At 29.3% G+C, this 24,117-nt stretch overlaps 1 protein-coding gene across 3 annotated transcripts in view; it reads left to right on the forward strand.

Annotated features, from left to right (window-relative positions):
• dgt6 (dim gamma-tubulin 6) overlaps positions 1-22,689 on the forward strand; it is a 62,712-nt gene extending 40,023 nt beyond the window's left edge. For all 3 annotated transcript variants that reach the window (XM_043055446.3, XM_043055443.3, XM_043055445.3), the window contains exons 11-16: positions 1,723-1,807; positions 3,699-3,795; positions 7,122-7,209; positions 9,841-9,986; positions 16,601-16,691; positions 22,471-22,689. In XM_043055446.3, the coding sequence (XP_042911380.2) occupies positions 1,723-1,807; positions 3,699-3,795; positions 7,122-7,209; positions 9,841-9,986; positions 16,601-16,691; positions 22,471-22,568 (605 nt within the window). In that variant the 3' untranslated portion in view covers positions 22,569-22,689. The remainder of the gene's footprint in view (positions 1-1,722; positions 1,808-3,698; positions 3,796-7,121; positions 7,210-9,840; positions 9,987-16,600; positions 16,692-22,470) is intronic.
• The last annotated feature ends 1,428 nt before the right edge of the window (positions 22,690-24,117 follow it).

Raw genomic sequence — 24,117 nt, forward strand, 5'->3', positions numbered from 1 at the left:
TTAAGTTAAAATTAAATTAGTTTTAATATATTTTGCATAAATATCTATGCAAAACATAACTTTTAATATTCCATCGTAAAAGTCGTATAGAATTGAAAGAATATGTTAAAAAAAATACTCTTTATTTTCATAATTGCAATTTTTTTTTAAATTTATTAAAGGTTAAATAATATTTAAAATAGTTTTATGTTTCACCGATTGATTTAAAAATATATTTGAAGGAACTTCATTTATTTCTATTTTTAAACTGTTGTCTTTATTTTTCTAAGGGAAGTATTGCAAAAATAATTTCACTAAAAGAAACTTGGAACTTTTTTATATCTCACAAAATCTTTAGTTAAGAAAAATATACTCACTTAACCTATTAAAAAAAAAGCAGTTTGTAAACCTCGAATTCAATAGGTTTTTGAAAATGGAATGAAGTATTAAAAATTATTTAATTTTAAGTAGCATTTGAATTTTTGTAATTAATTAACAATTGTACGGAAAGCAAAAATAATTATATTAAACTATGCAGAAAATAACAAAATTTTAAGAATTACTGTATTAACGATGTCATTATAACGATTAATCATGGATAATATTGAATAATTATATCCTTAAAAGAATAAAAATGAAACTAGGTAGGTTTTTGATGTTTGAAGCCTAATTCTTTTAACAGGGAATAAAATGTCGTTCTTTTAAAGTTTGGTAAATCAGAATCATTGTTCACAGCTTTGAGAACTTTGTTTATTGTCGGAATTCCGTTACGGCGGAAAAAATCATGAACTCATCGATATTATTTCCTTCTCAGCTTTACTTATGCAAGATTTCTTCTGCCGTTTTCAGGAGGACTTAAAACCATCACTTTATTTTCCATATTGCTCATGAAACACCTGCAAAAAGACATCATTGCGAAACAAACAACCCTTTAAGACAGTATTTCCCAAAGTGTGGTACGCGTACCCCATGGGTACGGTAGCAGTTTAGCGGGGGTATGCGTTCTTATGCCTAATATCTTGCAACAAACAAAAATTTCAAAAAGTTTATTTAAAAACAAAGCTAGCCATGAAAATTTCTGATTACATATTTTTCTATTGGATATTTTTTGCATAGTTAACAGTTAAAAATTAGTAGTGTCAACAGCCAGTTGTGATTTTGAACTTTTGTGCAATTTGTTTTTAGTAAAAAATACATTCATTTTTTTATTAATGGTACACAGCGTTACGAAAAATTTAGAAAGGGTACACATAAGTTTAGGAAGAAATTTGTAAGAATAACATAAATAAGAAAGAAAATAAAAAGAATAAAAGTTTTTGCTCTAAGAAATAAAAGTTTTTGCTTGACTGATAGGCGCTATTTGTCATTATTCCGACGGCAAGCAGACGACGGTATTGCGCCAAATAGCACTCCGCTTTGTTTACTTTCACTATCAGTTCTCGTTGAACAGACTATAGATGGATCATGGGTTAAAGTCCCTTTGCTGTCAGGCAACCTGTAGGAGGTTTTCATCTCCATGTAATGCAAATACAAGTTAGTTTCATCCAAACGTCCTCCAAGTAAGCAAATTTCTACCAATACTTCCTTATATCCAATACTTCCTTATATCTATAAACTAGCTTTGTCTCTCTTTCTACAAATTCATAATTATATTCAAACACTAAAAATTTTTCATGCACATGCATTTGTGTGTACTCACTTTATAATTATTTAAAATATCATACACTTATTTTCAAAATCTAGGTGAGCTTTCTGAAACTTATAAGTTCCAGTTTTTGAAACATACATCAGAACTTGACAAGAGCTTTAAAATGTTGCAGTCTCTCTGGTAAGTTCCTTTTAAATAAAAAAAATGTATGATACATACTTAAAACTGTATGGTCTCTTACAAGAGCCAGCTCTTTTCTTTTTCACCTGCAAGTAAAATTAAATGTTTGTCAATAAATTTCAAGCAATTATTTTGTTACTTCTAATTACTCCGTTTCATTTTACAATGCACTGATAAAAAATAAAAGTTTGTAAATTTTTAAAATACAGCTTTTCTATTTTGCCATGTAAAATTACATTCTTTGAAATGATGTGTTAAAAATCTTGTACCTTAAAATTTTAAATTATTAAATAAAATAGTTATTTTTTTATTTAATAATAATCATTTACTAAGTTATTTTTCCCATGGAATTTTCTTTGGATAATTGAATTTGGATAAAGTAATTCTTTTTTTGAATTTTAATTTCAATATCAAGTTCTTTTAATGTCAGTCATAAATGAAAAATATTGCAGACCATTTATAACTATTAGTGTAATAAAGTTTTATGTATTTTCATGGCAATAAAAATCCCTAAAATCCCTATGTGTAAAATATTTAGAATATTATGCAACAGTTATCAGGAAATTTATATTCTTTCATAAAACCTAATGAAGTTTTTCCTATATATGTTGGTAGCTATGATAATATTTTAACCAAAAATTTAAATTTAACACTGAGGTTGGCATAATTTAATTCTTTAAAAATTCGAAAATGAGTTTCAAATATGTTTGATTTTAGCAAACCTCTCAGTAAAATCTAAAATATACATAGCTGTCCACTCTATTGGATCTTTCCAGTTTCTACTCGTTTAATATAAATTCTCCTAGTTTTTGTACATTATAGAAAATTCTCTAAAATTGAGTAAGTTTCCAAAAATATCCCTATTTAAATAAAATTTTTACACAATTTTTTGCTTACTTAAATATTTAAATAAGTATTACTAATTCATAATGAAGCTAATAAATAATGAATCAGTTTAAAACTTTTTTCTCTTTTAATTTCTTTTTCCTGAAATTTTCAGTTTATTTTTTATTTAGAACTCCCTTTTTAAATTAATTAAAAAATATTTTAACAATCATAAATAAACTACTTGTCTATTACAACTCAAAATTATCAGTTAATATAATAAAATTTTAAAAAAACATTTCAAAATCGAGCCAATCATAAATGGAAAATATTCCAGACCCTTTATAGTTATTATTGTAATAATGTTTTTGTATTTTGCTGACAATAAAAATCCCTCAAATTCCCTTTATGTAAAATATTTAGTATATCAGTAAATTTATATTCTATCGTAAAATCTACTAAATTTTTTCCTATATACATTGGCAGCCATGATAATATTTTTACCTAAAATTTAATTTAATGTGTATAAAATTTACTATTTATTTTAATCAAATTATAAGTGATTTTAGATTATTCTTTGATAAACTCATTTAAATAAAAAGCCATACTGATTAAAAATTTAATATAATCATTTAAAATGAATATATTAATTTCTCCTTTTGATAACAAGTTTTTTTTTTTATTTTAATCAAAATATAAAGTAGTTCCAAAGGATTTTCTAATGTAAACGTTTGAAATACAAAATCATGTTGATTGAAAATTTGTCTTTAATTTTTTCAAGATCGTAATAAAGTTATAATTATTGGATTTTTCGAATTATTTAAAATAAATTTATTAATTTCCAGCTGTCTGCTTTTGAGTTTCTGGGGATCATTTTAATTTTAACAAAGTATAAAATATATTACATGTAATAAGCAAATTCTATAATCAGCCAATTTACATTTAAGACTATTTTATTTACATTTACCTAGTTAAGCTGCTGAAAATTCTAATTATTAAATCTGTAATAAACCTGTAAATAACTAATTCAATGACAAGCATTTTATTTATTTTAAATTTATTTCAGTGATCTTTTAGAAAAAGACAATCAAGTAAATAAAAATCAGCTCCAGACTCTTAAGGAAGAAATAATGAATGAGCCTAATTTTATGGACGATAAATCGGTAATAGAATTTTTCTTTTTTATTTAATGCTTTGCATTAAAGAAAATTTGAATTCAAATAAGTTCCACATTTTTGTTACCACTTCCCAAATAAGAGAAAAATTATGAAATCTGTGTATTTTTAATTTCATGTAATATTCATACCTACCAAGTCTCCTGTTTTTTAGCGAAGACTCATTTATTTTACGACTATCTCCTATTTACTCGTATGTGAGGAACCCGACTGCTTTTTTTAAAAATCTTTTTAAATTAAACATTACATTTTATAAAGAACGACACCAATTTCAGATCAGTGAGATTACTAGTTATTTTGTTATTAATAGTTAATCGCAGCTAGTTTTCCCATCACAGAGGACAGTGCCTTTGTAAGCAATAACACTTTTCTCGATTGAAAGCTTTGGTTTAACTCCTTCCGTTTGCTGAGAAATTATATTCTGACGTCATGAGCAAACACCGCCTCATTTTGTGTCACATGGAATTAGTTTTGTTTTGGGCTAATTTTAAGTTATAATTTTTTTTTAAATTTAGGTCAATTTTTAAAATTTTTTATTGAGTTTTGAAAGATTTAAGAGATAGACTATTCAATACACAAAATAATCAACATTCTTTGATTACCCAACACATGTAGGGTCCTAATTCTCAAATTCCTCCGTATTTATTGACGAAAAATTTTTTAAAAAGGAATTTGGTAATAAAAATATCCACTGATGGCAAAATAGTTCTCCTATTCCTCAACAGATCGTGCTATTGCAGATATTTACTACAGTATGTTAAGTGTTAGTAGTTTAAGTAATTATAAATAATGGTTTTAAAAATTTTTTCTTTAGATCAGGATTTATATATATTTTTTATTTCGCTAAATCTAAGTGCTTATATTATTTCCAATTTTGAATTTCTCTTTTTAACTTGCATGATTATGCATGATGTATTAAAACTTTACTCGTAGCCTGAAAAATCTTGCTAGTAAAATCTCCATTATTTTATTTCTCCAATATTGGCAGGTATGAATAGTTGATTTAATAATTTTCATTAAAAATTAACACAAATTATCCATAACAATAGATTAAGATGGTTGGGCCAGGCTTGGAGAAGTTCAGAAAATCATAACATTAAGAAAATCTCTTAGTTTTAAAAACACCTTATCAAGCATTTCTCATTCCATGAACTCTATTGAATAAAGCATTTATTAAAAAATTTTAGTAAATATTGTGTTAATTATGTAATATGATCTTTTGAAAGATTATGTTTGTATAAAAATTTTAATATAAAAATTATTTTAAAATTATTTTATTATTATCTTTAAATTTCTTTATCTTTATTATCTTTAAATTCCTTTATTTTTATTATCTTTAAACTTCTTTTATCTAATAATTTAAAAGAAATCATTATCTTTAAATTTCTTTCAGTAATATTTTAAGAGATTTTGTGCAGTGCATTTTATCAGTGTATTACAACTTATTTCAGAATTAAAAAAATAATAGAGTGTTAACTTTTTCTGAAAATATTAAATATTGCATTGAGGTTTATTATGTCATCCTCATACTCCTTGTAATGCTAAGTACCTATAACTAACCTGGTAATTAATTAAATTTTTGTCAGATGTAGACAGCCATTGCTATAGAACAGTGGTTTCCAACTTACATGGGGCCACAATTAAAAACACCAGTCAAATGGCGGGCCGCAACTTGGTCAAAATTTTATATAGGACTCTTTTATGCTTGAAGGAACATTAAATACTACTGTCAGATTTTTATCGAGTTGTTCGAAACAAAAGAATTGAATTACAAATAATACTAAATATTTTCTTGAAAAAATATTTTCTTGGCTGCAAAAGCAGAGAAAAAAAAATTTCTCGCATTGTTGGTATGTTAAATTTCACAGAAACGAAGAAATTGGGGGTTTTTTTAACCAAAAAAAAGTATTTTAAACCCATATAGATTTTTTACGAAAACTGTCAGTAGAAAAATGAAAAGTAAAGTATATTAGTTCTTAGCCCACAAAAAAAAAAAAGGCTTCGCAGGCCGCCACTTGGTAACCACTGCTATAGAATAATGCCAGGTGTTCGCAATTCAAATAGAAGTTACAATTTTTGTATTATGAATTAAAATGAAGTTGTTTAAACCTTTAACTACTGGTTCAAGCTCTACAAATATTGTGAAGTTCATTAAACTTTTCAGAGGAAACTACTACGCCCATATTAAACCTTAGCCTTATTAACAATTTGATTCTAAAGTCGTTTGTCTCATGCTTTACATTTTACATTCATTACTTTTTAAGTTCTTGAGGTCTCCCTTAACTTCACTATTCTCTTACTCGAACTTTGTTAAATTTACCCACTTATTTATGTTTTAATACAAATTTGTATTTTACTTAAGCTATGGTAGTTTGTTTCACGTAAATATATAAAATTAAACATGTTTTTTTTAGTCTGTGAATCAAATAATTTATTACAGAGTTAAGCTGATTTAGTTTAGAGATTAATATATAGTCAGACTTCTATTTAACGAACTTCCATTTTCAGATTTTTTTCGAGGAAACAAGAACGTTTTGGAAATTTCTTTGTAAAATAACTTCCAAGCAGGAAAGAGAATTTTCTATTTAATGAACTTTTCTTTGCGATCCACTTTCCCTATTTCCCAAAATATTTCAGAACTTCTCACATTTGTTAACGCATTTTATGGGAAAAATTGATTTTTGTAGCCACTTAACTTTTAGAGATAACAGTAAAAATCCTTTTCCCTTTTTGCTCACATTTCAAACGAAAACTCAGACAAAATTAACGGAATAAAATCAGCAGCAATTAAACTTGAGAACGAATGTGGTTAATGTATGTTTAAAATTACTTTTATAATGAATGCAACTATATTTTTATACGTAAATTTTCCTTTTTTTAGTTGAAAATTTATGTAATATGTGTGTAACACTGGATAATGTTTTGCTCTAGTCTTGCTTTCCATGCAGATTTCTTTTATGGTTAATATTTATGAAATAAATAGTAGATGCTAGTTTTCAAGATAAAGGTGTATCAATTGCTATTATAATTAATTACCTCTAGAGTTTATGAGTTTAAAACAACTTTTGTGTTTAAGTATTTCAAAAGGTGATTTTCCATTTAACAAACTTATCGAGATTTAGGAACTTCGTTAAATAGAGGTCCTGTTGCATATGCTCTCCAAAGAATTATTGTCTCGATTTTGTTATTGACCTTTACACTAGACGGATTAATGTCATTCGTTCATAATTCGCTATCAATATACATTTTTGTTTAACTTTATTATAAATGTACAAATTGTACTCTTAAATTAAACTTATGCATTTGTTTGTTAGAATTTCGTTAAAGATCTTCCACCATCACCAGAGGCATGCTTAAAATCTTATGAAAATACACCTATATTTTTGTGCCCTTCTGTTAAAGGTAAGCTTATTTGATAGTTTGTAACTGTGTAACTAAGACTTTTAATGTTAAAAAATATAACAGAATTTATTTAAAACCTTATTGCTCTTAAACTACTGTTCAAATTTACACCAATTATTTTTCGGACAATGGGGATGCACGTAAACAATACGCGAAATAGTATATGCATATTATTTACCACAAAAAAAATATATATATATAGACTTGTACAAGTTGTTTGACAAGTTAATGATACAAAAATTTTTAAAAATATATGTATACAATTTATTTAAAAAGCTGCCTTTGAATTTTGTATTTATTCAATATAAAAAGTTTCAATACAATTATTTTTGACAAACTAAACCAAATCATCTATGTTTTTCTGAGTGAGTAAAAAGCATCTTTCTCACATTTTTTTGTTATAAATTGTTATTATTTCAATTTAAATTACACTTTTGTGCATCTCTTATACCATACTTGTAAATATCTATCTTGTAAAGCATTTAAATCCTAACCTAAAATATTTATACTATCTGATTTGTATACAGTTTGTAAAATTATAAGATTAGATTTTAAAATATTGAATTTTCAATTCATATCCTCACAACTAAAGGCAGGGTGTGTACTGTTTATAAAAATTGCTTAAGGTGTTTATTTTGAATTTTTGTTTATAAAAGCCTTTATAGATCCTTTTTTTCATTGGGGGTTTTTAAATAGTGCTTAATTTTTTCTTCACTGTGTCTATTTTCGCCACAAATTATGCAAAAAGTGTGGTTTCCACAATCATTCAACCACAATCCATTCACAATTGTGTTTGTGCGGCTTACGTCCGACACCAACAATTTAATCCATTTAGTTTGAACATATCATAATCAGTTTTTACACAACAAAATGTTTTTTTTGATAGGTTATGGTGGACTAAATATTTGATATAAAAATTTTATTATGTTTTATGAGAGAGTATTTTCTGAGAAATTCATGTTCATGTTTTACATCCGACACCATGGAATTGCCAAGTTGTAAAAACAATTAACTAATCTAAACTAAAACACCATGTGGTTAGATTGGAATTCTTTAAATATTTTACTTTCAAATAAGAATGAAATTTAAAGAATTTTATCTAGTTTTTCTCTATTGAATGTGCAACATCAAGAAATTTTGCATTTGCAACATTTATTTTTGAATACTGATTATCTCTTAAAATAATACTAATTCAAAATAATACTCCATTTGACTTTAGATATTGGTTTAAAGAAAATATAGTCAATGAATTTTATTAAGAGAACTGTTAGATAAAATACAGTATAAAATGGCTTGATATTCAATGGTAAATAAATATAAAAATTTATTGATTTTAATCACCTGAAATTATTTTCTATATATATATTAACAGTATATTATAAATATATTAATAAATAAAACATAAATATATTATAAATATATTAAACAGTACTTAAAGGTTTTTTGGGTCACTCTGTAGTTGCCATTTGGGTACACTTTGTGCAGAAACTATTTTAAGTAACACATTAAAATATTTTCTATTCATTAAAAACAATATATTCTACAAATTATTTTCCCCACATCTATCTTAATTTTTCAAAAATTAATATTGTACCTAAACATTATAAATTTAAAAAATAAAATCTTGCTAAGTTGCTAAAATAAATTGTATCGAATTATTTTTTCAAGATGATTTATTAACAAAACAGCGTTTTAAATAAAATACTTTATAATATTAACACTTTTCTTGTACCCATCCTATATTTTATGAGGAAAAAAAAAATTCTGACCTAGAATTTATAAAAATTTTTAATCTGAAACCTGATTTGAGTAGCTGTATTTATTTGCATGCATTAAAAATGTCGAACAGCACTTGCATTACACTGTCTATTAGATATATTCTGTGTTGTTTGGTTGTGGAGTTCCAATCTGAAGGCAAGTATTCAGTGCCTGGGACTTGATATCACAGCTGGCTGAGCCTGGTCAGCTACAAAAAAATATAGTTTATTAATTACAGTACGTCGTTGATCATGAAAGGTGCTACTTTTTAAGACTTAAACATGTATGAAGCATATTAAATGTGTTTGTCTATAATGGTAATTATTAGTATATTTTTATACTCAAATTTTCAATAAAATGTCAGGTGCAACAATTGAATTATCTGTACACAATTCAAATTTTATCTCCTGGAACTACAATCATGGGAAACTTTATCCCTGCATTGATAGTGAGATTGAAGCTAAAAAATTGAATAGCTAGCATAATTTGTTAATGCTATGGAAAGTAATTTGTTTAACTTTTCATTGAAAATGTTTTGTAATGAATTGATATCCTGCTGTTCTGTGAAGGTTCAAGTCATTTTTCAACCTTATTAAATTAATTATGAAATAACAATTATTATACAAATTATTTATTATCAGTTATATTGTATTGTAAATAAGTGGTCTGGTATTCGTTAAAACATTTTGGCATAAAAATATATATTACTCGCCAATTTAATGCATCAAATGCATATGACATTGGAAAAACTCAATTATAAAATTTTCTTTACTATATTTTTATTCTGTAGTATTTTTAGTATTAGAATTACTTAACTCTACTTCAGTTTTTCAAAATGTTTTCAGTTTTAATGTTTGTTTTTTTCAATTTTAGGCATGAAACTTGATGACAACATTGAAAAAGTGTCAGTAATAAATAGCTCTCAAATCCTAAATCACCCAACTCCTAGCGAAAATGATAGCGTGGTTTCTCCAATTCAAACTGGCCAAATAAATTGCCTAACTTCTTTAAATAATGGGGTGAGTTTAAAGTTTATACTTATACAAAATTAGTTTCAATACAGTTTAAAATTATTGCATAATTAAATAATAAAACAGGGTTCCCACGGTCCTTGAGAGTCCTTGAATTTTTTTTTGCTAAATTTAGGTCCTTGAAAGTGCTTGAAAAACATCTTAGATCCTTGAAAAACTTGATAGGTCCTTGAATTTGTCCAATAGGGGAGAAGGGGGTACAGTGGGTCAATTTTAAGATATTTAAATATAATTCTAAAAATATTCTTAGAAAAGATTATCAAACTTATGCATTATGTTTTCTAATCTATTAGCTACCCTAATTAAATTTATTACAATTTAGCAAAATGTTTTTTTACAATAAAAAGACATTTTTCTAGAGTACTACTTGTTGACCCACTGTGCCCCATAAAGGGGTACAGTGGGTCAACAAATGGGGTACACTGGGTCAACTAACGAAAAATACAATAAATAATTTTATTTCATTCAATATTGAGTTTTTAAACTTATTTTATTGCCTGACAATATTTAGTATTAAGTTAAACAGTAAAGTTGATCAAAGTTTATAAATGAAAAGTATATTTTCTTGCTCTAATATACACATTCACTACATTGCATAAAAAATTAAAGAAAAAGGTTTTAATTAGACATTACTTTATTTTAAGTGCTATTTAGTTCACAAAACTTTTGGTTGTATAGTAATTTTTAAGACATTAAATCAAAAACTTAATTTACAATAACTAATGAACATTATATGACAGGAAATCTACTGCAAAAGTCAGTTTTGTCATTGTTCTCTTAGTTCCTTGAAATACATTTGGTTTGGGCAACTTTCTCACTATATCTTTACTGTCTGCTGTATAAATGTCTGCCTCATCAAAGATAAAGGCATAACCTGGCTGAATTCTTTTCATGTAGTGAACTTCAAATTCATGTTCTTTCTTGCCTACAACTTCAGCAACATAGTGTTTAAAACTGTACTTTTTTTTGCCATGAACTGTTACTAACACGAAATCTCCAATGTCAATATTAAAATCTTCTACTTCTTCAAGTTCCAAATCCTCAAAGTCAGATTCGTTTGAAGATTCTTTCCATTCTTCCTCCTCTTCAGTTGAGCTGTATTGTAATTGCTTGTAAATTTTTTTTTGCTTATTTCTCCCTCGCTTCTTATCATTAAGTCTTTTTCTCTTTTTTAATTTTTCAATTGTTGCATTTTCGATTCTGTTTTTCACTGGTGTATCTGTAAGAACTTCTGATTTTGTAGGTTGTCGCTTTGTCAATTTTTTCTTTTTTGGATCAGCCTTAGGAAAAGGCTTTACCATCTCTGGTGTCATTTCTTGTCCTGCAAAATTTTCTTGAACTGAAGATTCTGTGGAAGACTTATTCCCTTTTTCCTGTAACACACTTTGTGCTGGAATGTTTTCCAATGAATGTTCTACATCCAACAAATTATCAAATGCCCTCGATGGACCTGGAATTGCAAGATTTTCCAGAGAGGCCTCTACATTAGGCTGGACTAATGTAGCTAGAGAAGTACCTTCTTGAAAAATACGAGGTTGATCTTCAACTGTGACATTTTCCATTGGAACATCTGTAACATTAGAGGCAGTAAAATCTTGATCTTTGTAGATATTTTTATCAAAAGGAAAAATTCCTGTCGATGAAAAACCAGACAGGATATTACTTGTAGAGAATGCAAGGGGATATGACTTCTCAACAAGACCTGCAATTTCATGGATAGTAATGCGATTTCCGGGGTTATTTAACAACCAGGCTCGACAAGCATCATTATAATATTTTTTAAATGGGCCGAAAACTGTTTTGTTAAGCGGTTGTAGCTTGTGGCTACAGTGGGGAGGCAGGGTCAACAAAATTACACCATTGTCTTTTGCCAAATCTATGACTTCAATACTTACATGGCTGTAGTGGTTGTCCATGATTATAAGTGTTTTATTTTGTTGAGACGACTTCGAAAATTTAATAAAATGTTTCATGACTAATATAAATATAGCTGAGTTCATCCAGCCAGATACTGTTGCAGCTCCATCAGATCTTAAGGGTGCACCATGCAACATAGCATTGCGGAAGTTCACTCTCGGAAATATGAAGAAGGGTGGTAGTGAGTTTCCTAATGCATTAATGACGCAACATAAAGTGACCAACTCTCCTCTTTCTGAACTGGTCACTTGCCCTACTTGCTTTGTACCCTTTTTTGCAAGTACTTTGCCAGGAGTTTGAACAGAAGTGACCCCTGTTTCGTCCAAATTGAATATGTTTTCAGGTCCGAGCTTGTATTTTTCCAATAAGTGACACAATGTGCCATAGAACTGCATAACAACAGGTTTATTAAAGCCCATTGACCTGGCCAAAGATGTAGCTTCTGGTTTGCGCACATTGGGAACGTTTTATAAACCCTTCCAGCCAGTCTCTGCCAGCACATTGATTTCTTTTCCAAGATTCTGGAATGTCTTTCTTTAAGCTGGTAGCATATTGAAAGGCAAGAATTTTTGCTTCCTCAGGTGGAAGACCATGATGTAATTTACTAGCCTGGATGAAATAGTTAGCAAGCATTTGTTCTTCTTTTGTAGAAAAAATTTTGCGCACATCATAATTAGGTTTAAATATTATGTCCTTTGCATTTGAATCCTTGTCCCAGTTAACATCTTTACTTTTCAGCACATACCGTTGTAAAGTTGTATTGGAGACATTGTATTCTCGAGCAGCTTCACGTATGGGCATCTTGTCTTTTAGAACAGCTTTTACTGCTTCACGCATTGTTTCGGAGTTTACCATGCCAATGTTGGTTTTCCGTTCTCTGTTTCTTACCATTGTGATCTGGAAACAGGGTAAATAACAATTCCCTGGTTTATTTCTTACTTAAGTGTAAATATTTATACTAATTTAGTTGACTATACTTAAAATAGCTAATAGGTTTTTGCATTTCCACAGACTAGCGTCAACAAAATGAATTTTAATAGTTATTTTAATAAATGTATCACCAATGTATATATAAACTCTTTTATTTAATAAATTGGTAGACAAATTAAATTAAGGTAATTTAAACATTAAAGTGTAAAAGATTAAAAGAAGGACAATGAATATATAAATGGGGGTACAGTGGGTCACCGACCCACTGTACCCCATTTCAAGTGACCCAGTGTGCCCCACATGTACCATTTTAGTATATTTCACCTCAAACTCTTGCTCTTTAAAATATTCATTTAAATAAAATATCATACAAAATGAGATCAGTTAGACTATATAAACATACCACATAACTCATATTTAATTGACAAATTTAAAGTGTAATAACAAAAAGTCTTACTTACTTCAAATTTCCTGCAGAGGATCAGAAAATAAAATGGCTCTTTCTTCCCTCCACAATCAAATTGAGCTGTTTACCTTTTTCCACAGAGTAGAGTTGTTTCGTGTCTACTTTACAAAATTTTTTCATCTGAAAATAAATTACTGAAGCAAAAATATCTTCACTGACCCACTGTACCTCCTGACCCACTGTACCCCCTTCTCCCCTACTGCCGGCGGCCCTTTTTATAAAACACCCGCGGATCTTTCTCGTTCTTTCTGTTTTGTTCCCGAGCTCTCTCACGTGGTTTTTAACGCCACCGTTTCTAACCGGGCCTAGCGTCTTGGTGTCTGCCAAGCGCGCGGAGCACAGCAGACAATCAATGCGTTCGGGGCGAGACTCCACTTCATCTTCTGTCGCATATGCTTAGATCTTCTTTTTTCTTATTGAAACTGGAATACTCTCGAATTTCGTAACAATATGTACCTTGTAGTTTTCAATAAATGTGCCGTTTTACCATCCGCACTTGTCCTTACGTTTGCGTCATTTCAAAACTTTATTGTAAAGCGTATTCGCAAAGGCACGACTTCGTATTTGTGTTATGCAGTTTAGACTAGTTATGCCTGGGAAGTGCTATTTTAATCCCCAATGGATGGATAATCAAGCTTATAAAGAATGGATTTTATCGATGCCCGAAAAGAAGTTCAGAGCCAAGTGCCGATTATACATGAAGGAGATCGATATCGCGAAAATGGAAGAATCTGCTCTGAAATCACACTTGAAAGAAAGGTAAAACAAAAAAGCAGTCTCATGCCCTGAGTTCTCTTTTTCCAAAGACATCAACATCTAATTCATCTGGTGTAAATACTCCTTCAACATCGTGTGCCCCATGTGAAACAGAAACTTTAGTGGCCGAGGTAACATTGTCTTCTTATCTGGTCAAAAGGAATGTGCTTGATGCTGAAATTCTCTGAAGTCTGAAGTGCATCACTAGTAATTATTCATGTAACTCCTGTGAAGGGATTAGTAAATTGTTCTCCAAAATGTTTGCTGATAGCTGTATAGCGAGACAATTTTTTTGTAGTGCCACAAAGTGAGCCTATTTGGGCTCCTTTGGATTGGCACTATACTTCAAAGGGATTCTTATAAATGAGCTGAAGAATGTTGATTGCTACACTGTACTCTTTGATGAGACTTTAAATCAGTCTCTACAATCTAAGCAGATGGACATTATGGTAAGGAATTGATAATAAAGTTTGCACTAAGTACCTTACCTCCCAATTTATGGGTATGGAACTGCAGAAAATATTTTGTCCTCTTTTTACAAATGCATGGATGATGGTTAAAAGCTCTTTAAAATACTTCAATTATCCATGGATGAACCCTATGTCAATTGGAAATTCTATTAGAAGCTTCAGTGTGAATTAAAAGAGAAATATTCCCACCAGTTCATATTCATTGGCAATTGTGGATTACACATAACGAATAATACTTTTAAACATGGTGAAAATGGGATATGTTCCTTCTAATTCTTATTTTCAGAAAGAATTGTTGCTGCATAACATTTAGAGAAGGTTGTGTAAATTATGGATGAATAATTTCAGAAACGATGTTTAATAGAGGAGAGGAGGGGGTTATGGAATAGTCATGGAATATGGAATACCTAAGATTTAGCTCTGTCTTTCATGCAGCCTTCACATGGAAATACACAGGAGATTTCACCATTAACACCTCATTACCAATAGTTATAGATTGTGCTGAAAATGATTTTGTGAATTAATATGTAAAACCAGTAGGGTTGTTTTTAAAAAAATATAAATTTTAGTCCATAATACATATACTCTCTTCTCTCTATATAGGCAAAGCATTTAGGTATTATATTTGAAATTAATTATTGCCACAACAAGCATTGTTGCTTCTAGTAAAATAGAAGAGAATAATTTTTAAAATTGGTCTTAGATTAAGGTCCTTGAAAAGTTTGTTGAGGTCCTTGAAAAGTCCTGGAAAGTCCTTGAATTTCAATCTCATCATAGAGTGGGAACCCTGTAAAAGTAAAAAAAATATATAGGTTAATTAAGATAATCATTTTGACATTTAGTTTTCTTAAGGAGAAATATATATTCCTTTTTCAGAAATGGTCAAATGTGATGTCGTTTCCCAAAAACAATAACTTAATTGGTTTTTAAGATTTTTTTTTAAAAGAATTTTCTACTTTTCTTTATTCTTTTGCGATCTATCCTTAAAACAAATTTCTTGTAGAAAGCAAGAAATCTGTTTTAAAATCTCTTCCTAAACCTTCTTAACAAATTTTTATGGATTTTTAAACTCAAAACACCACTTTCCTTTTTAATCATTAAATTAATAAAGTAAGCTACTAGGTATAATGTCAGAAATTTTTGTTGAATTGTAGAAAATTTATTTATTTTTAATAATATTTTGCTAATTTTGTAAGAAAATGCTGTATTCTGGCTCAAATATCTGAGAAAAATGTAACTGTCTTACTTTTTATTTAATACTATTATCTGAAACTTTATGGTATTAAATTTTAGTTTTATAAAAGTGTTTTTTCTTATTATGCAATCATAATATGAAAACTGCGTTTTGCAAAAATTTTCTTCTTTCAAGTTCAACTGTTGCTTTCAAAGAGTCAACTAAAATTTGTTTGTTACTTTCTAACATGCATTCGAATGAATTCTGTGCGAAATTCCTTATTTAAGTTCAGTATTATTATTACGTGGTGTGTAGCGTCTTTAAAAAGTGCTTATTTTCGATTTTTAAAAGCCCTTAAAGGTGCTTTTTTCATTGGGTGTTTTGCTTAATTTTCCCTTTTCGAATATGAGATACCATACTTTACTATGCCGATGCTCGCCACGTTATGGAAAAGCGAAATTTTTACAATTCATTCAAACACAATGCATTTCGGCATACAAGTCGGTCCGTAGCGTATGATCCAATCATTTTATATGTTTGATGAATTACTTGCGGGTCCTCATGTGCATATACTAAGCTGGGTTCAGTGAGATTCTAGCACTTTCGTGTGCAACTCTGCTTTCTCAATTTTAGGCTTCACTTCCCACCCTCTGAAATTGAACCGAAAAATCTCTCCATCTTTTAATGGTGGCTAATATATTCCAGAAAAGAGTTCTTTGTCAAAAACTAGTTATTTTATCCTAATCATGTAAAGGTATTGAAAATTATTTTGCATTTTGTTAATGTATATAGTGCTTAAAAAGTACTTAAAAGGTGCTTATTTTTGTTGAAAGATTTGGCTATGCACCCTTTATTATATTTAGTTTTATATTTATTTTTTTCTTTCTAGTTGAATTATAGTGATCTGACTGAATCTGCCAATGAGGAAATTTTCAACCAAACATCTTTAACAAGTACTACTGATAAGGATACAGTTTCAGGTAATTAATTTTCCATTACTGGTTCTTATGGAAATGAGTATATTTTTATGTTGTGAAATGAGATATGTTCAGTTTAGAATCATATAGAAAAAAAACTATTTTTGATTCATTTTTATTTTTTAACATATTTTAGCTCTTATATTTCACCATTTTTTTCAGCTTTTTTTTAAGGCTTATAAAATGTTGGATTTTTTTTAATTGGTTTCATAGAGTATTGTATTGTCGTATGGCTGTAAGTAAAAGTATTATTTTCTAATTAATTTTGGGCACTTTATTTCTTTTCTTTTCTTATTGGGCATTGTAATTTTAAAACACTTTCCTTTTACAGGGTATCTGCTACATTTTAAATTTTCAAATTCATGACTTTCATTGACTAATTCCAAGAACTTTTCAAGACTTAAAGAGGTTACTATTTTCTCACTACAATAAATTTAAAAAAGCATTATAATAACATTAATTAAAATGATAGGTACAGCCCAGGCCCGGACTGGCCAGTAGGCAGACCGGGCAAATGCCCGGTGGGCCGGTTTTGTCTGAGGGCCGGTTGGACCGAGCCAGCAGCAATTTTTTTTTTTTTATGCATTGCATGAATTTCAAATAATATTGCGCAATAAATAATATTAAATAACATATATATGATATATGTAGTAATAATATTGTTTTAATATACAGGGTGATTCAGATCATGCGTGCCACCCATTTTTTTCGAGAATGGAGCAAATAATCGATTTGAAATAAAAATCTAATAACTAAATCGACCCCAAGGAATTCAATAATGATATTGTTAATTCCCGGATGTACCGGAATTTGAACACAGTTTTGATTTTTTAAATGGAAACCTATCTTATTTGGCATTATTGGAGAGGGTTTTCGAAAAAAAGTAATTTTTACTTGAAAATTTTCTTTATAGCTCTTACTGTTCTGAAGATAATAGATACGAAAAAATTCTGATTATTTACTTCAATTTATCATTTTTATCAAAAATAGTTCACTTAAATTATCAAAATCGCTTCAATTTTTATAAAACATGGGGTGAAAAGCACAAATGTGTTTTAATGAAGGTAAAAGACATTATGACGGAAAAAAAAGTTTTTAGTGAATATGTCAAAATCTATTTAATATGTATTTTTTCTTATCTATTTTGAAAATAGTAGGAGATATTAAAAAAAATATTTTAAGTAAAAGTTATTTCTTTTCAAAAACTCTCTCCAATGATGCCAAATAAGATATAGATTTCTATTTAAAAAATATATGAAATATCGTGTATATGAAAGACTTCTCGCTGTTGTAGTGTGTATGTAAATCTTCAACTGGACAGTATGCGTTTTCTTTAGTGGATCCAGTTTTAAAGTCTTGTAATATAGATATAACAAAGTGCATCGGTAATTCAACTGACGGGGCTGCAAGTATGCAAGGTGTATTTAAAGGATTTTCTTCATGGCTTTCTTAAGAGTCCCCTGGTCAAATTCATATTTGGTGTTATGCACATGTCTTAAATTTAGTTTTAGGAGATACCATGAAGGCACTAATTGAAAGTGCATAGTTTTTCAGCCTACTAAATAGCGTCACAGTATTTTTCCGTGAATTATACCAACGCATGAACATCTGGGAACAAAGTAACGAGCACTGAAATAAAAAAAGTCTCGCAACTATTGGAGAAACACGTTGGTGGTCCAAAGATTCTGCATTAAAGAAAATTTTTGGTTTTTTTTTTTTCAAACTCAGATTCAACTATTAAGCCGTTATATGTCAAATTGATTACAAGTTTAGAAACTATACAACAAAATTCAAATTTCAAGCCAGATATCCGTGCAAAGGTAAAATTATTTTTAGAATCATTTTGCAAATATGAAACAGTAATCACCGTCAAAATATTCTCAAGAATATTTGAATTAACTACACCGCTCTCCCAATATTTGCAAACCTCTGGTTTAGACATCTTAAAAGCTTTTAGAATGGTATCACAAATGTGTTCAGAACTAAAAAAATAGTGAGATTTTGAAGGTGTACAAAAAGTTACCGATGATTTCATTATTCGCGAAAATAAGGAACTTGAAGAAACTGAAATTCAAACAAAGTTTTCATAACGAAGATTGAAGAAAAGAAAATAGAGGCCGGGTGAGACAGCATCGAATGAAACCACTACATTTAAGATAAACGTCCATAACATTATTTGCAGCACAGTTGTAGCGTCTATGGAACGCCGATTTCCGGCAAATGGAAAATTGTACGTCAATTTTTCCTATCCAGATCCGAAACGTTTCCTTGAAAAACGTCTTAACAAGCTTCAATCTGGCGAACAAAATGAGTTAAGCAAACCCTTGCTAAAATTTGACGAAACAACTTTAGGTGAAAATTTGCGGATTGAACTAAGAAATTTAGCTTTACATTGGGAAAAACTGAAAAATTCAGACGTAGAAGATTATAAAATAATCACAGAAGATCATTCAAATGAAGATAATAACGACTTTACTTTGGAAACAGAAAAAGTAAGTCTAAAATGTGAGACACGCAGTGCGTTCAAAAATTGTGTTATTTGATGCTACAAGATGTTACAGAGATTCAATTTGACCAATTCTTACAATTTAATTAGTCTGGCATTAAAATTTTTACTAACATTGTCAAAAAGTCAGGTGGCTTGAGAAAGATCATTCTCCACATTAAAAGTAATTAAAAATCGAATGAGGAGTACTTTATCTTCGAATAATTTGAATGCTCTCATGGTAATGGCAATAGAAAAAGATCTATTAATGAAATTAGATAGCGACGACATAATCGATCAAGTGGCAGAAAATAGAGAACCTCTTCAAAAGTTAAATTAAATTTTAATTTAATGAATTTCGAAGAAGCATTAAATCTATTTTTAAAATAATGTTTGCATAAATCATTCATGTATGTGTAGTATAATAAATATTTTTATTTACTCTTCATCTTTCACCTTCTTTTTGATTTTATCAACCTATGTTATCCTCATAAGAACCATGTATTTTAAACTGAAATATATTCTATAAAGGATTATTAAGCAATTTTTATCAACTTTCTTACTTCGATAAATTAACTTACGTTCCTGAGAATTTATCAGTAAAAAATGCCTAAAAATGATATATTAGGAGCCGCGTACGTGGTGTTTATGTGAAGTTGAGGGCCGATATCTCTAAAATGGCCGGGCCGATTTTAGATCCCAGCCCGGGCCTGGTACAGCCAAAACTGTTATACACTGCATCTTCATGTTTATAGATTTTAAAGTTAAAAAACAGAGTAAAGAAAAAGTTGAAGCAATAAAATAGCTGAAAAAAAATACAAAAGCATTTTTTTTTTCCCTGCAGAATTATATCCTTAAGATACTTTTCTTGTTTATCGAAAAGGAAAGAAATACTCCTTATTTGCCTGTTCTCATTTTGGAATAAAAAAATTAGCCAATGACTGGTTTGCTTCAGCTAGAATTTTAAATTTATTATTTTATCAATAATAAAAATTCTGAACTCACAGAAGTTTAAAAGACAATCCGCTCTAGAAATGATGTCTTTTCTTTCATTTTTTGAAAGAACACTATAACTTTTAAAGAACATGACAAAAACATTTTATATTTTAATAAAATATGACCGTCAGAGGGGATTTTGCTCGAAATTCAGATATTCGGAAAAGCTTGAAATTAGGAAGGGGGAGGTTCCATTATAAAAATTAGATTTTTCGGTGACCTAAATCCATGACTTTCCCGTGATTTTTTTTAAAAAAATTATTAAAATCATGACAAATTTTGTTCAATACCGAAATTCATTACTTCCCAGGTGCGCGGATACCCAGCTTTTATTAATAAGTTTTGAGTAAGGCACCCAAAGCTTGCCTTTCTGAGGATTGAAGTGATGGCTCATGGGATAGAGCCTTCGCCTTCCAATGAGGCGAACCGGGTTCAAATCCCAGTCGAATACAAATTCCGCACCCAGCTTGCACCGACCACAGTGCTGACATAAAATATCCTCAGTGGTAGACGGATCATGTCTTAGTCCCCTTATCGTCATTCTAACTGTGGGAGGTTCTCGTGGTCTTCCTCTCCAAGTAACGCAAATTTCTGGTTAGTTTCATCCAAAGTCCTCCACGAAGGCAAATTTCTCCCAATACTTGATCCTGGAGTTCCCCTGTCTTCTGGATTGGATTCAAAATTAGAAGCCTACGGAGTTGAACGTTAGACATAAACCCAAAACTTGGCTGTTCCACAACGTTATAAAATCAAATTTTAACTGGGAATAAACAAGTTTCAACCTTTTTTCAGAAGTAAATCTTTGTGACGTGCACTAGGGCCTTATGTGAGAGATGAACAGCATTTCGAAGGCTGTCAAGACCGATCTAGAACGGGAAAGCTTATAGTTTTTTTTATATTTCTTACGTCCAACTTTTGCTTGTTTATCATGCATTATACTTACCTTTTGTACTTTATACTTATTGCGTATCATACTTGGTTATTTATCGTGCATTTACATTGTGGTTAAGATTTATTCTTTTTATGATGCTAATATACAGTAGGGAACCGATTATCCGGAACGATCGGGACCGTCGCTATTCCGGATAACTGATTTTTCCGGTTTTCGGTATCGCTACAAAAAGCCGTTTTTTTATTGTTAAACCCAACTAAAAAAAGAAATTGGAAATAATCTTAAAAAGAAGAAAAAACGATGAAGTAATACACTAATGATTATTTCCAAAATGATAATAAGGTGATCATCTTTCAAAAAAGAAAGAAAAATCCTAAAATCTTATGAGGAAAAAAAAAATTTTTTTTTTTTAAATGGCGGGAAAATTTATCGAATTTCGTTCCGGTTTTTTGGTTTTCCGGATAGCGGGTTCTGTACTGTATTTGTATCAAATTTCGATTAAGTTAATATGATTTTTCTCTTTCAGAATAGGTTTCAAGTATTTATTTAATAATAATTATTTAAAAATATTGAACTAATTTAAACCTAATATGTTATCCTTTTTCACAGCAATACAAAAATTTTGAAAAATTCTCTAAGTGGTATCTGTTTGGGTAATGGAATTCTCATTAAACATATCATATTCCTATGAAATATTTTTTTCAAGTTTGGAAATAAAATAGTTTTTGGGTACCATTTCTAGTGAATACGGTTGATGTTGTAATTTGAATACTAATTCTGTAATTTTTGGAATTAAAAATTAATCGTTTGTACTAAAGCGAATTCTGTAATTTTTCCCATTAAAAATTAACCTTTGTACTAAAGCGAATTTTTAAATGCGATCAAGCATGACATCTTGCTAATATTTTTTCATGCCAAGCCCTATATTTTAGAAAAATTCAATACTATTTACTTTGTGAGATACCTATGATCTTAAAACTATTTCATAAATTTTGAGCACTCAAAATCCTGTCATACATTTTATCCATCTCTGTGAGAGGCAACTTCTCTCGATATCCCATAAAAAGATTCAACATTAGTGGATTAACGGCCATGTGTAAACTCATTTACCCTAATGTAATCAGTCGCAAATACGCCATAAACTTCACTCGCCTTGCTTTTGATATAGAAGTATTTAATAACTCATTTTTTCTGTTCTAAATAAACTGAAGTTTGTTTTCTGAATCAACTATGACAATGAAACCAGAGTACGAATAAAGTTGTAGTAACTTTAAGAACGATCAAGTAAGATATCATGGTTTCTAAAATGCTTTTTTTCGTACTGTTTTTGTTTGGATTGCGTAAAGGAGTTATTGAACACTCATTGTAATTTAAATCTTAATGTTTATTATTATTGTCTGGCATTTCAGATGTCCCCGAAGTCGATTTCTCTGTAAGCTGGATGCAAGAAGAATCTTTGCATTCACAAACTTTAAGTGATCTACCTTCACTGTCTTTTCTAGATTGACTGAATTGTAAATATTTCTGATTTGTAACATAATTGTATTCATTACTAATATATATTTATTTCTTCTGTTCCGTGTTTATTAAAATTGTTAAGTGAAAATAAAATTCGAAAATATGGCAAATGGTAGTATGATTTTTATAATAAAAAATTTGCTTGCAAATAATTTTTTTTTATTTGATGATAGTTCTTTACAGAATAGTTTTACATCTGATTAAGAACTCAGGGATGAGATTCTTCCGCGGATTCGCAGATTTCCGCTTTTTCTCAGACTTTTCCATTTTTTTGCACAAGTTGAAATATTTTATGAGGAATTTAATTTTTCGCTGAGCAAAATTATTGAAGTCCTCATTCCTCCCTCTGAAGTTTCTCTAAAAATCATTTCCTTGGGATAAAACTGGTTGACCTTCATACAGGGATGAGATTTTGTCTCTCGAATTTCAGCCTTTTTATCAAAAACTCAGATTCTCTAAAAGTTTGGTTTTTTTTTTATTCATTTATAAATATCCCGTTTTTTTTTTTTTAAATTCAGTCGTTGAAGTCAAATTATTATATTTATTCACGATTTTCAAAGAAAAACAGAAAATTCAAACTACGTCCTAGCTGCTAATCCTTCAGCATGTTTACTTATATTAGCTATTTTTTCCGTATTTTTTATCCGTCGGCGGGATAGCTCGTATTTTCGTAATTTAGACGTCGCTGCTTCTTGTATTCTGGAGAGAAAGCAAACAGAAAATAGAGGTGGATCTGTGGTGAAAATATTTATTTGCTTAATCTTGTAAATTTTTATTTATTGTGTAAACAATTCAAACAAGCCTTTTAGAAATCAGAAGTCCAGACTCTGCAAATATCTCGATTTTTATTCACGCGATTTTAATATCAATCATTGATTTTCGTATTTACCTGATTTACGCTTTTTAAATATCGTACATTATGACTCGTATTTTCGAGATTTAAGGATCTAATATAGTGCTTTGCATTTTTAAAATTGCGATTTTATTATCAAACATCGATTTTCGTATTTACCTGATTTAAAAGTTGAACGTTGCGATTCTTATTCAGGCTATTTAAATATTGTACATTGCGATTCTTATTTACGAGATTAAAAAACCAATATCGCGATTTGTATTTACGAGCTTTTAAAACCCTATGTAGCTACGCGAGCTTATAATCCAATGTCGTGATTCGTTTTTGCGGTTGAAATATCGCGCGATTTTAAAATTATGCATCACGATTTGTATTTTCGCATTTTTTAAATTCGATGTAGAGTTTCATATTCAGGTGATTTAGAATCACATGGATTACAAGTTTAAACAAAAATTTGACAAAAAAAGTGCGATTTTTATATATATATATCTTTTTAAGTATATATTGGATTTCCTCTTTTTTACTTTCTGACTACTCTCATCCCTGAGAACTATAAATGAGAAAAAAAATGTGAGTTTTATTTCAATATGAGGAATTTTTAGAATCACTTTTTTATCTTAAGAATTCTTTGTTCTAAGTGTCAAAAGAGTTATCAATAAATTGCACTGAAAGAAAGGAAAACTTT

Source organism: Parasteatoda tepidariorum, chromosome 7, assembly GCF_982258835.1.
Source record: "Parasteatoda tepidariorum strain Cologne lab strain chromosome 7, Ptep-v5.0, whole genome shotgun sequence".
Classification (NCBI taxonomy): Eukaryota; Metazoa; Arthropoda; class Arachnida; order Araneae; family Theridiidae; genus Parasteatoda; species Parasteatoda tepidariorum.